Here is a 14241-nt window from a genome sequence, read left to right as displayed (position 1 = left end):
GGCTACCCTTTGAAGGCAGGGACCTGTGTCTGTGTGACAGGCTGGGCAAGTGTTTGCTGCAGGCGCTGCACCAATAAAAACAAAAACACGTCAAAGACGTCATTGGCCCTCTGGGCTATTCCTGATAACACGTCAAAGACGTCATTGGCCCTGAATGAGTTAAGCAATACACAAGGCACGGCAGAAACGAAATGACGATCGCATCTAGCCCACAAATAGTGCAATTTCAAGAGAAGTACTGACAACCGACCGGTAGTAAGTTAAAAATAAAGTGCTTTAAGGAGATTATTGCACATGCTAAAGAGGTTTTTAAAACAGCATAAATAAATAAAATAGCCTACTCTAATTTAAAAACTAATTTAAAAACAAACATTAAACAGTACCAACGATGGTAGAGAAGGTCATAATAAAGTCTCTGTTTACCAACCATGGTAGTGTGTGTGGCGGTAGTGTGGCAGTAGTGTCAAGTCACGTTAAACCGGACCTTGTAATTATTTTACAGCGGGGCATTCAAAAATAAGGTGGATAGATGTGTGATTGACAGCTACAACCCATACAGTCTGTAGTTGTGAAGTGGAGCACGATATATGTGGGTGGGAAGCCGCTGGCAGTTCAGCATGCTGAGATGCCACCAAAACGTTCAAAAGTAGGGCTTAAATAAAGTATTGAATGAAGTACTCGGTATCACTTTAAGGGTACTAGTATTGGTATTGTAATTTTTATTTTTAAGATGATACCCAGCCCTAAAAACTTTGACAAATTCACACAGAATAAGTGTGTAGGATGTAATGTAAACTATGTGTGTGTGTCTGTGTGTGTTGCGCTGTAGGTGGCTGTCTCCCTGACCTCTAGTTGATGGCAGTGTGAGTTTTAATAGCGCGTTGAGGCCTAATTATAGTTCTCTGGTCACACAGCACCACTGCTTTATAGCCGTGTGTGTGTGTGTGTGTGTGTGTGTGTGTGTGTGTGTGAGAGTGAGAGGGGTGGTATTAAATCTGTATGTCCTACAGCAGGCCTTTCCGAACACACACACAACCAGAGCCAGGTGTGTGTGTGTATAGAGGTGTTAATGGAGATATCAGATTCAGCCAGAGGGAATAACACAACGTACCCCCCCCCCCCCACACACACACACATCAGCACCGAGTGCTGAAATGAAACAGAAGCCGTGCATGTTATTCAGTATTGGTGGTGTTAAGGTGTACATATTTTCAGTATGAAACACCAGAAGAAGAACAGTCATAACACACGATCTGTAATGTGGCGTCTGGGTGGTGTAGTGGTAAAAACACTCGCCTACCACCACGGAGACCCCAGTTCAATTCCCGACAGCAGCACTTCCGGCTTGGTCAATGTCTGTGGGTGGGAAGCCAGCGGTGGGGTATGAGGCCTGTTTGGGGGGGGGGAGGGGAAGCATGTGCTAGTCTACAACTCTCCCAAGATCTCTCTGTAGAGGGAGTGGAGCAACAACTGGGACAGCAGGGGGAAATGGCCAAGTACATTTAGGGAGAAAATGGCAGAAAAATCTGAAAAAACTTGATAAAAAAAAAGAAAATCTGTAATGTGAAAAAAAATCTGATAAATGATGCTACTAACATTGACTATTGACTTGACTATTATTAACTATTGACTATTGCTTATCCACAGTTTGTCAAAATTACACAATTCAGTTTTTCTTGCATTATGCACTCTCAGAAAACTGACAATATACCCAAAACAGTTCAAATACTTATGACTTGCCATGTAGTGACAAAAGCGTACTTTGAAAAGGGTTTGAAACCTATTTGAGCGACCAGAGCGTCTGGACTGAGACAGATCCGTATTGGAATCACATTTCAATCCACCTCCAAATGTGGTTTGGATCTGATTAGCAAAAATCATCATTGAATGTTTTTGTTTGTTTTTCTGCTGTCCAGACTTTGTAAGCTCCTCCGTCTCTCTCTCTCCGTCAGCGCACCACTCTCTGTGCATCCAGTCGATGGACGGCATGCTGATGTTTTTTGAGCAGGACAGCTTCTCGTTCGGCCGCTTTCTGCCCGGCTCGCTGCTGCCCGGCCCGCTGCTCTACTGCCCCCGCCTGGACAGCTTCCTCACTGTGTCCTCTGCACGCCAGGTGGAGAGCTACAGGTATGTACTATTGATGGATGAAGTGTGACGTCACCCATTGATCTGTGGACTCACGTTTTGGTGTTTTGGTGCATTCCTCACCCTCCTCAGCGCCTTGCGCTCCTTGTCGGTACAGCTGAAGCAGCCGGTCAGCAGGCTCCGTACAGGCACTGTTGGGCTCTTTTGACCGTACAGTGCTGGTGTGATAGGCCCACGTCAGGTCAGATATTAACTCCCAGGTACCTGAAGCTGTCCACCCTCTCCACTAGGGTTTAATCCCGGGAAACGGGATTGCCATCCAACCCATTTCCCGTTTCCCGGGAAATAAATTACGGGAATCCGGCGATTTTTTGTTTTGTTTGTTTTTGTTTTACATGCAGAACATATTGGAATATGGAATATTTAGAAATATGCCGACAGTTTACTTCCTTAAAAGATATAGCCTATGTTTTAAAAGAACATGTAATATATTTAGGCTACTGTAAGCATTGTAAGTCATGAAATGATCATGATGTTAGGCATTTCGGAGACATCAATCAGTGGAATCGATCAACCAACAATCAATCAAACTATTCCAGCCCAGCTGTGCGTCATCGGTTTGTGTGCCCCAGGTTGAGCAATGGGCATGATGGTGTGGTTGTAGGCGATGTCCATGCACAGAGGGGTGGAGATGGTCTGGTTGTAGGCGATGTCCGTGCACAGAGGGGTGGAGATGGTCTGGTTGTAGGCAATGTCCATGCACAGAGGGGTGGAGATGGTCTGGTTGTAGGCGATGTCCGTGCACAGAGGGGTGGAGATGGTCTGGTTGTAGGCGATGTCCGTGCACAGAGGGGTGGAGATGGTCTGGTTGTAGGCGATGTCCGTGCACAGAGGGGTGGAGATGGTCTGGTTGCAGGCGATGTCCATGCACAGAGGGGTGGAGATGGTCTGGTTGTAGGCGATGTCCATGCACAGAGGGGTGGAGATGGTCTGGTTGTAGGCGATGTCCATGCACAGAGGGGTGGAGATGGTCTGGTTGTAGGCGATGTCCATGCACAGAGGGGTGGAGATGGTCTGGTTGTAGGCGATGTCCATGCACAGAGGGGTGGAGATGGTCTGGTTGCAGGCGATGTCCATGCACAGAGGGGTGGAGATGGTCTGGTAGGTGATGTCCATGCACAGAGGGGTGGAGATGGTCTGGTTGTAGGCGATGTCCATGCACAGAGGGGTGGAGATGGTCTGGTTGTAGGCGATGTCCATGCACAGAGGGGTGGAGATGGGCTGATAAAAGCTGCGCTTCCACTATGAATATGATGGCATGGGCACGGCTGGAAGACAAGCGTGCGGCCACCAGAGGGCGCCGCAGCCCAGATCCAAACGCACCGCGGTGCCAGGTAGGATGACAGCATGTTGATGTTGTGTGTAAAAGAGTGTGAAAACGGGCTGATTCAAGGCTATATGTTCATTTCTAATGTTAAATTGCACTGTTTTTCTTTAATTGATCATTATTAATGCCACCAAATAATACACTCGGTCAGGTTGGGAACTTTATAAAGTTCAGGGGGGTCCTTCTCGTTCTCCTGCTTCAGCCATTATCACACACACGGTTGTAAATAGGGGTGCACCGATCGATCGGCACGCAATCTGTATCGGCCGATTTTGACCTCAAATATGTGATCTGCTGATTGCAGATATTACTTTATTGTCGCCGATTGCATAGCCGATCATGCTGCACGTGAGAAACATGAGGCAGCCCATTTTCATGTCTTCAATGTCTATCGTTTAACTTTCATATTGTGCTCTAACGTTTATATCATTGTGTTGCAAAGCACACGCTTTGCTTTCGTCAGTGTACTCACCTCCACACACCACACCAGACTGTCAACACACCCCTTGCGTCTTTGAATCACACATATCAGCTGGTGATTAGAGCAGACTCAGCAGAGAGAAGTTACCTCCAGTCCTCCTGCCTACCGAGGCATTTGCATGCTGTTAAGTCCGTGTTTGATCCATATTTGCGTGTATCCTCCTAACGTTAATAGCTCCTGTTAGCTTTAGCCGCTTTAGCTTAATCGATAAAATAGTTTCCTTGGGTCGAAGTTGTTTTTCTTGTGTAACAGGGCAATCCCGGAAAATGGAGTATTTTTGTTGAGTGAACTGAACTGCATTGAACTGGTAACATGGAAATCCCGAAGTGGAAAACTTTTGTTCCTTTATAAACTGAACTGAGGGAACTGGACTGAACTACTAGTCATTTAGTTCAACACAGTCTTGTGCTCCAATTATCTCACACACAAAAAATCATGTTGGCGGTTTCATTTAGCCTACACAGTATAAAATATTGATGTAGAAAAAAAGAAAATGTGCTGCACTTTCAATTTGATGCATGAAATGTAGGCCTATATGTAAAATGGAAACTGTTCTATAATAGACTACTATAGCTGCTTACAAAATAAATAAATAAAAATATATATATCGGTGATCGGTAATCGGTGATCGGTCGATGATCGGTTGGGCAGATATTTCTCATAGGTGATCGGCAATCGGTGATCAGTGGCAAAAAACGTGATCGGTGCACCCCTAGTTGTAAATACATTCAGGGACAGCTCCTCTCTACTGTGCTCTAGTCTAAGTAGGCATGCATCCAGGCCAGGGGTAAGCTGCACTCTACAAGCGACCTGGGCACTTTGTTTTGGGGAAACAGCTGATACCGTGGGGAAGGTATGACGGCAAATCTTAGTGGTATTGATACCGTGACGTTTTCAAACCGCGGTATACCTTCAAACGGTATACCGCTGCATCCCTATAATCCACAATTACTTCCTTTGTCTTAGAGAGGTTCAGGGAGAGGTGGTTGTCCTGGCACCACTTTTCCAGGGCATCCACCTCTTTCCTATAGCCTGTCTTATCGCATTTGGAGATCAGAGCCAGCCGTGTCGTCCACAATCTTCACAATGGTGTTTGAAGTCTGTGTCACCTGACCACACAGTCGTGGGGTGTAAAGGGGCTGGAGACGCAGCCCTCCGGCGCTCCTATGCTGATGTTCAGTGGGGAAGAGGAGGTGCGGTCATCCACTCTCACCACCTGCTGGTGGCGGTCAGGAAGTTCAGGATCCAGTCACACAGTGCTGTGCTCAGACCTAGATCCCTGAGCTTACTGACCAGCCTGGAGGGCACTATGGTGTTGAACGCTGAGCTGTAGTCCATCAACAGCATTCTCACATAGGTGTTCCTTGCCCTCCAGGCAGGAGAGGGCGGTGTGCAGGACGTGTGCGATGGCATCCACTGTGCTATGTGTTTGCAGTATGCAAATTGCAGGGGGTCGGGGGGAGGAGCATAGGGCAGGTGAGTGATTTAACCCGCCTCTCCAAACACTTGCTGGCTGTGGGAGTGAGGGCTATTGGGCACCAGTCATTGAGACTGGCCACTACGTTGGCTGTGCCTGAGGGTGTTAAGCCGGATTGGGGGTATGTGTCCTGGGCACTGCACTAGCGCCTCCTCTGGTCGGTCAGGGCGCCTGGTTGGGGTGGAAGGGAACTGGTGGGAATAGCGTGATCCTCCCACGTGCTACAGCCTACCGCTGAAGCTCCCCCTGTCAGGGGAAAAGAAGCGGCTGGCTACTGCGCATGTGTCGGAGGAAGCATGGTGCTAGTCTCGCCTCTCCCCAGATTGGCAGATGGTGGAGCAGCAACCGGGGCAGCCAATACGGCAGCATGGGGATACATTGGCCAAGTATAATTGTGGAGAAAATGGGGAGAAATAAAAAAATAAACAAAAAGAAAATGTCTGAATGCCCCCGCCAGCTGGTGGGCGCAGACCAATCAGGACATGTCCAGGGATGCCCGAGGCAACATAGGGGCTCGAACCTGCGACCCTCGTGTTGCAAGCAGGGACTCTGACGCTGCACTACCAGGGTGCCCTGCTTTTGGAATTTTGATCAAACTTGAAGTCAATACTGAAAAAAGAAAAAAAAAAGGCTTAAAGGGGGACTTAACCCCCCCAGATATGTGACAAAACGGCATGCTACTTGATTTGAAAAGACCTATGGGAAAAACCAAGAAATTAACGTCTCCTCCTGTCTCACTATACTCTTTGGCTGTGCTCAGACGGCTCAGACAGGAAACTTGGAAAAGTTTTACCGGAAATCGACGCCATGACAGTTTACCCACCACATCACAAAACAAAGTTATATGAGAGCTACAAAATCTTTATAAATATCAACAACTAGCCAACGCTGGTGGCCTGTATGGAAACAGCGTTGCTCAAAATGGTTGAAAGTTATATAAATTTGGTCATTCAGTGGCAAACTACTAAACTGCCATTAACGGCCATGTAACTAACGTTAACGCGAGGTTATCGGCCGTGGCAGAACACAAACCCAGGACAAACACGCTCTGAACACATGCTCTAATGTAATCACAATGGTAGATTTCTGCACGTTATTAACTTGTCCAACTTCTCCTCTACACCGCCATGAAGTCCGTTTTTAATTTTCGTTTTTTTTTTTTTCGTGATTCATGTCAAAAGGTGCAGTGCACCATGAAAGAATCACCCTCTCGTTTAGCGCGAGACCCGTTTAGCGAGTAGCCTGCAGCTGGCCGCAGCACAAACACAACATTCTCCCCCTCCCTCCTCCTGGTTGAGTGGTTCTCAATGTGGGGTCAGGGGACCACCAGTGGTCATTGAGAGGATTCCAAGATTTTTTGTTGTCTCTCAACCTAATATATATGGAATTCTGGACAAAATCATATCTAGGCTACATTAAAAAAAAAAAAAAAAAAAAATCTGATTTGCATCTGAGAAACCAAATCTCATCATATTGGGGGTCCATGGCCCCAATGTGAACTAAATTAGGGCTCCTTAGTATGAACAAGGTTGGGAATGATTTACAGCAACACAATGCCATTTCCTTCCTTTTATTTCTATTTATGATAATAGTGGCTTTTATTGATAGTATTATGTTACATCACCACATGGCCATCTTGGTAGGAAAATAACAGGCGATTGTAATCAATTAACAGGTGATTAACAGGTCAAGTGATACAAACAGCCAATGAGCTGTGTGTATTGTAGCGCCATATTGGTAGGAAAATGCTTGTGACATCATGGGAATAGGCTTGGAGTTGTGAGGAGCCGGGAAAAGGTACAGGGGGAGTAGGGGAGTAACTATCTTGAAATCCCATAGTCTTTGGTACAACGTGACGTCAGGTTGTACCTAGGTTGACCTTTGAGGGCAGGGACCTGATACCATGTCACAGGCTGGGGAAGTCTTTGAACTACGCGCTGCACTAATAAAAACAAAAATACGTCAAACACGTCATTGGCGGGGAGGGCTATTCCTGATAACACGTCAAAGACGTCTTTGGCGGTGAATGAGTTAAGGTCAAATTTCAAGGTATTTGGTCCAGGATGCCCGCTGAAACAAATGAAATAAATTAATTTTGTAAAAATTTGCTGGGAGTACCAATAGAGTGTTTTCAATGGAAGTCAATGGGTCCATCAGATGGACTAACAGTAAATTGAGTTGTACTTTTGAAACAAGGTCTTAGGATGGTAGAAAGATGATAGATATGATTGATTTTTGTCAAATACCCCCCAAAAAATACCTAGCCTTAATTTCAGACCATTTACTCAAAAAATGTCGAAACGGCCCATACGCGAATGTAGGAAATATCCATCAGATGGACTAGTGGGGTACAAAGGTTAAAGTGGAAAATGTTTTTGTCAATAAGGAGATGGTGGGATAAATAAATGGTGACAGGAACATATGAGTAAATAATGATGTTGGCCTGGAATGATCAGCCTGGTGAATGGTTCAGTCTCACTGCACAACAGTGCACAAGAGGCTTTGGACGTTCACAAATTAAATGTGTCCTGTGTGACCGTCAGCTATTACAATAGCATACAGTACATGTGCTTTCTAACATGTTCAAGCGCTTCCTTTTTAGTTGTATGACCAGTACATCTGAAAAGCACCTGCTTTCGCCGCCTGCCTTCTTTGGCTGGCGGCTGGCGGCGACACACACACACACACACACACACACACACACACACACACGCACGCCTCCCCTTAATCCAAGCACATGCACACTTCCCATTTCCTTCAGGCCGAGGCATAGAACTTTTAGAAGCTTTAAAGTGTGTCCATGTGTGCATGCATGTGTCCGGGGGTGGTGAAGTCAGTGTTTCCACAGTAGGGCTGGGTATCGCCCCTGACTTCCCGATATACGATACGATTCCAATACACAAGGTCCCAAGTCGATACGATTTCCGATACGATACGATTCGATATCGATATTTTAGTTACAATACCAGTTTTGTTTTGATAATGGAAGAGATTCTCAAAGAACTAATGCTGTAAATTGTACAAGGAACCCTCTAATTGACCATAAAGCAATCATGTAATTCTTTTTTATTTAAACATGACCAACATAGTCATTCAACATCTTATCTTTCTTTACAGTCTTCTGTCTCTTTCTTTACAGTCTTCTCTGAGAAGCCAAACACATTTAGATTTCCACTATACACCAGAATCATTGAACAGCAGCATGTTGTAAACAGTGTTTCATAAAGTATAAAGGCTTTGTAAATCAAATTAAATCAAATTAAATACAGCTCATGAACATTTCCAGTTCACAAACATTATAGTGCACAGATTTGAGGTCTGTACATCTGGCTCATGGTGCATGCACAATGCACATATAGCCTACAGTATTTATGTTTTTGTTTCAACTACAAACATAAATAAACATCAACTTGAAACTGTTTTAACTACCACACACAGCCTATAATATTATAGCCAGTTTATTTAAACATGTGTATTTGTTGTTGTTGTTGTTGTTGTTGTTGTGAAATGCATTTTAAAATATCAATACTGGGATTTATGTATCGATACTTGTTCCTTCACATTAATATTGATTCAATATCGATATATCGATTTTTTTAACCCAGCCCTATTCCACAGTGATATCTAGTCTCGGGAATCTCTTGGGGGGGGGGTGTTGAGATAAAAACAGCTGGGAGACAACACTACTCACACATGTGCATGTGTGCGCGCACACACACACACACACACACACACACGCGCGCACGCATGCACACACACACACACACACACACACACACACACACACACACACACACACACACTCATTCATTTCCTGGAGACTTACCCTAACCCTAAAGACTAATCATAACCACTGTGTTAGTGGTTATGCTTAGTGTTTAGTGTTAAACCTTACCCTAGCCTCGCTTGCCAGACTCCCTGCATGCACCGGGAGAGAGTCTGGCTGGTAATACCTCCACTCTGGTATAGCGGGGCTCAGTTTATCTTTACAACCTTCCACCGAAAGTACCAAGCAGTAGAGAGACCTGCAAGCCCGAGGGTACACGAACGGGCTCCTCAGGCCTGGCCAATTCGGGCCGCGTCCAGGCTTTTTTTTCTTCTTTTTTTATCCATAAATGGGGCAAGGGCCAAATAATAATCATAATCATAATAAATTTGATTTAAAAAGCGCCTTTCTCAAACTCAAGGACACTGTACAGTACCAAATTCGATAAAAATATAAAAAAGCAGTACAAAAGAGAAGAAAAAGGGGACTAAAAAGCAGTTATGGGATAGTGCTATACTGAACTCAGGCTGTGCTGAGGAAAAGTGAGACTGAAGAGATGTGTTTTAAGTCTGTTTTTGAAAAGATTGATGGAGCCAAAATATGGAATTCAAACTTACATTTATTGACTGTTTCTCTATCCCTGTCTGTGTACAAAAAGAAACTAAAAGGTTTTCTAATGTCTGGTAAATTTAGCACTGAGTGAGCTATGGCATTTCTGAGAGAGGTCTAAACCTCATTCTCATTTTTATTTCTTTTTTTATTCCTATTTTATTTTATTTTATTATTATTATTTTTATTTCACTAATCTGAGTTATCATTGCATTGTAATGTTTGTTCAATGTTAATTGAGTAACTTGTATTATTATGTTTTTCTCTTGAGGTGAGATCTTTATATAAACCCGTAGTGGGTTTCTATCTCACCTGCACATGTTTTTTTCTCCAATGTTGTAAACATTTTTTATTTTGTTTCTGTTTTCCTTTAATGTGCAAATAAACATAAACATAAACAAACCCCTGTGCAGAACTCCGCTACAGTAGGCCAAGCGTGAAGTGACAAAGGCATGGATGAGAGTTTCGGCGGAGGTATCGGAGAGTGAGGGGCAGAGACGTCAAAAATAAAATAAATAAAGTATTTCTCGCTTAATTTTACACAGCAGACAGCACATCACAACAGTATCTGCTTTTATTTTGTAAAATTTCTTCAGGAAGTCCTCCAGCTGCCGGTGAAAAAGAAACAAGCTAAACGCTACGTCAAAAGTTGAGATGGACATGCTAACTAGCAGACAAGCTAAAAGCTAGCAAGAGGGAGTTTTTGAAAGTTCCAAATGCGGCAGGGAAAGCTGCAAAAGATACAATTGTTTTCCTGCAGTGGCTGCGAATGGAAAGTTAAAGTTTTGCCTGATGTGGATTTAGCCAGTTGGTGAAGATTTGTGACATGTGAGGACACTAACATTCAATCTAAACGGGGAGTCTGCTGTTTAAATTTCGATATGCTGGAGTGACAAGCTCTCTCTCTCTCTCTCTCTCTTTCTCTCTAGATATCTCTCTATATATCAGATCAATATTTGACACAAGAAGCAACATTTTCAATTCAGATGGATTTTGGTATATGAGTGAATCAATGAATCTAGACAATACATATTGCTGTATTTGTACTTGTCAGATGTGGACTTACTCATCTTGGCTCTGAATCCCATCATCTGGTTGAGTGTGGGTTGGCGACTCTGCTTGCTCGTAGTAGGACTAACGTTAGCATGATCAGTGGCTAAGTTAATGTTAGCTCTGGCTTCCACGCTAGCTGCAAATGTTAATCATTGAGGTGATAACGGAGGCTTGAAATGCTGATGCACACAACCGTGCTCTTATCCACGCTTCCATCAGGGAGTTTTTTAAATCTAAACTTCCCATCCACCGGGCCAAGCAACGCCTTCTCATCTGCTTCTTCCATGTTTGTCGTTAGCCTACAGCACACTTCCCACATGTGGGGCTTTGTTGTCTGACGTCACTCAATGTTGTGCATTGGTATGATCAGTATGCCTGGAATTCCTCCACTGAGAAACGTTCCGTGGTCTCGGGAGTGCAAAAATAAAGTGTGATTAAAATGCGTTTTTTTTTTTTACTCGTTATTTTTGATGTAATTAATTAATCAAAATTAACGCGTTGAAGTCACAGCCATCCATACGATCCTCCCAGGGAACTGTCAGTTCTATAAGGAGCACCTTATAGTCGTGGTCTATGTTGCATGTTATATATCAGATCACTTTTAGAGATATGTGTTAGTGAGTGGTAGTCTATATTATGCTATATATCAGATGACTGTTAGAGATGTGTGGTAGTGAGTGGTAGTCTATATTATGTTATATATCAGTTAAACACACATTTTTTTGCAGTAATGATCCCTAAAAATATTGTTATCAAACATGTGACAAAGATATGTATTGGAAGCAGGATATTTTAGTTTAAAATTACAATATTTAGTTTAAACACCTTGCTTCTTTCACCCTCAGCCACCTGTAATAAATAAATAAAAGCGTCATATTAACTGAATTATATATTATATTTGAGCTGGAACTAAACTAGTTTGCAGTGCATGTGTTCTATTCTATACTCTATTCAAAATAGCTTAACTCATTGAGTGCCAATGACGACTATAGTCGTCAATTCAAATACTAACGTAGAGTGCCAATGACGACTAAAGTCGTCAATTGCGTTTTTTGACGGTGGGATGTGGATCAAAGCCTGATCCATCTCCTGTGAAAGTATGGTGGATGTTGAATCTGTAAAAGCTATTTTACGGACCCATTAGGTGGCGACAGTGCTCTCCAGATTAGAGAAAGGCGAGGAAAAAAGAGAGAAGAAGTCATGGGGAAATGGAAATCGCATCGGTATGCATCGATATGCATGAAGCATAACGTTAGCTGTGCCTGCAGCAGCCAATCTGCTGCCACAATTGAGCCCCTCCGTGTCCGCTGCGATAGCCCATCCGCATGATTAGTTGTGGAGTTGTTATTATTCTCAACTGGAAGCGATGGGAGCCAGTGACAAATACACGCGGAACGCTGTAAAAAAGCTGGATGTAGCGCACTTTTCAGTGCAGAGCAAACTCAGCAGAGAGCCACCAGAGCCACCAGAGACACACCCACGGAGGAGGGGTTTGCAGTTGGGGGGGGGGCACGCAGGGCAGCATACAACACCGACCCAGACAGACCCAGACAGCAGGACAGGATTGGCAAACACAAGCTAGAATATCTGATGCCCACCAGCAGTAAATCAAGACCAGCAAGAAGCTGCAACCAGCAGCGCACGCAGGGGCCAGCGCTGCTGGTTGCAGCTAAAAAATATTATTTTGCCAAACAAAATTCCTTTGTTTTCACTGTTTTATTGAAGGAAATTATTTTTGAGGTGTCACATCAGAAAATATTAGCTTCAGAGTCAGTCATGTGCTTGAAATGCTTCATTTCACAAAGGGCTAATTATCTCAGCTTCTAGTTTGAAACGTCTCTTTTTGGTTAAATCAACCTATCTTCTCCGGCTCATAACTAAAGAACGGAAAATGATATCAATAAACTTTTTTTTGCTGATGATAGAAGAGAGTCTCATCGTTCTTTGGGCGTGTTCGGTGTTTACATAGTAATATCACACAATATTCTGTGGGCCTCGAGAAATCACTGAAAACGCTCTGAAACTCTGGCACTGGGAGCATCCGTTTTCCAAAAGTGGCTGGCACTCAATGAGTTAATCTTCACTAATTCATTTTCCTATTTATAGTTAGGGCCTGTATTTCAATGGATTGGACTAAAAAATAAACTTTTTTCCGCTCCCCCTTGTTTATCAAAACATGTCATCTTTAGCAATATTTGGCTGTTAATGTTACTGTATAACATTAACAGTCACAAGTTACAGTATGGTTGCTGCCAAATCAAGAGAGATTGATAATAACAGCAGCATCAGCTGACAGCCGTGTTATTTGCTATACAGGTTCAGGGTGGTAAACTGTAAATGCAATGACTTTAATTGTTCATGAGTTTTTGACGGTATGATAACCTTGGAAAAAAATACCACGGTTTCACTTATCACAGACTAAAATACATGAAATATGTTACAATTTAAAATATATTAAAACTAATAAATAAAACAATTTGAAATAAAATTATCTTTACAAAAAAATTAAATTTTTTGAGACATTTGCCTCTCCCAAACATGTAAAAAAGAAACACCAGAAAAATAGAAACCGCACTGTGTTACAGCACATAGAAGATGGCTCAGACTGCAAAGTTAGTTACATGTCTGTCCAATAATACAGTGATACACCCCGTTTATTTCTTTTGTAGCGACAGATGGCCTTAAACGCCACACTCACGTGACGCTTCTTGAGAGAGAGGTAACGTGCATCTGCAGACTTTATCTAGGGACCATGAAGGCGTCATGTGACAGGCTAGTTGAAGTCTGGATGTGCTGCTGCAAGCAGCTGCAACAGTGTTTTGCTATCAACCTTGTTAATCTCTCGCTATATTATTCATCACAGCGGGTCATTACCCACTGTGCACTTAATCGTGCACTAGTTCTGCATAAGCGCCTGCAGCTCTCTCCTTATTTTACTGACGTTCTCACTAATCACACGGCTGTTTACATGCGTTTCTGAACGGCTAGGTAGTTATTAGCATAGCTCGCTGTTAGTGATCATGGATGTTCTCTCTCTGCCTCTCGGTAAGATATTATGTAACCGCGCTCCGCATAACATTACTTATTTGCGGGAGTGCATGGGAGAAGTCTCCCGCTAGTGTTGATGCCCAGTGTGATGGCAGAGAAATGTGTGTTTGCTGCGTCGCGTGTAACGTTAGTTTAGAGGAGGCACACACTCAAAAAGACGCGGAAAAAAAAATCGCGATTAGATTAATCGTGCAGCACTAGTCTATATTATGTTATATATCAGATGACTGTTAGAGATGTGTGTTAGTGAGTGGTAGTCTATATTATGTTATATATCCGATGACTGTTAGAGATGTGTGTTGGTGAGTGGTAGTCTATATTATATATTATATATC

The 14241-nt window shown here is 43.3% G+C and overlaps 1 protein-coding gene across 1 annotated transcript in view; it reads left to right on the top strand.

Moving 5' to 3' along the window:
- Positions 1-14241, top strand: part of bbs9 (Bardet-Biedl syndrome 9) — a gene marked incomplete at both ends in the record, with an annotated part of 588136 nt that overhangs the window by 70475 nt on the left and 503420 nt on the right. Inside the window, one exon of the mRNA XM_083636722.1 lies at positions 1953-2127. Coding sequence (XP_083492848.1) covers positions 1953-2127 — 175 coding nt within the window. The remainder of the gene's footprint in view (positions 1-1952; positions 2128-14241) is intronic.

The sequence above is a fragment of the Poromitra crassiceps genome (genome assembly GCF_964638095.1).
Source record: "Poromitra crassiceps genome assembly, chromosome: 1".
Classification (NCBI taxonomy): Eukaryota; Metazoa; Chordata; class Actinopteri; order Beryciformes; family Melamphaidae; genus Poromitra; species Poromitra crassiceps.
This window is presented reverse-complemented; position numbering and strand designations above follow the sequence as displayed.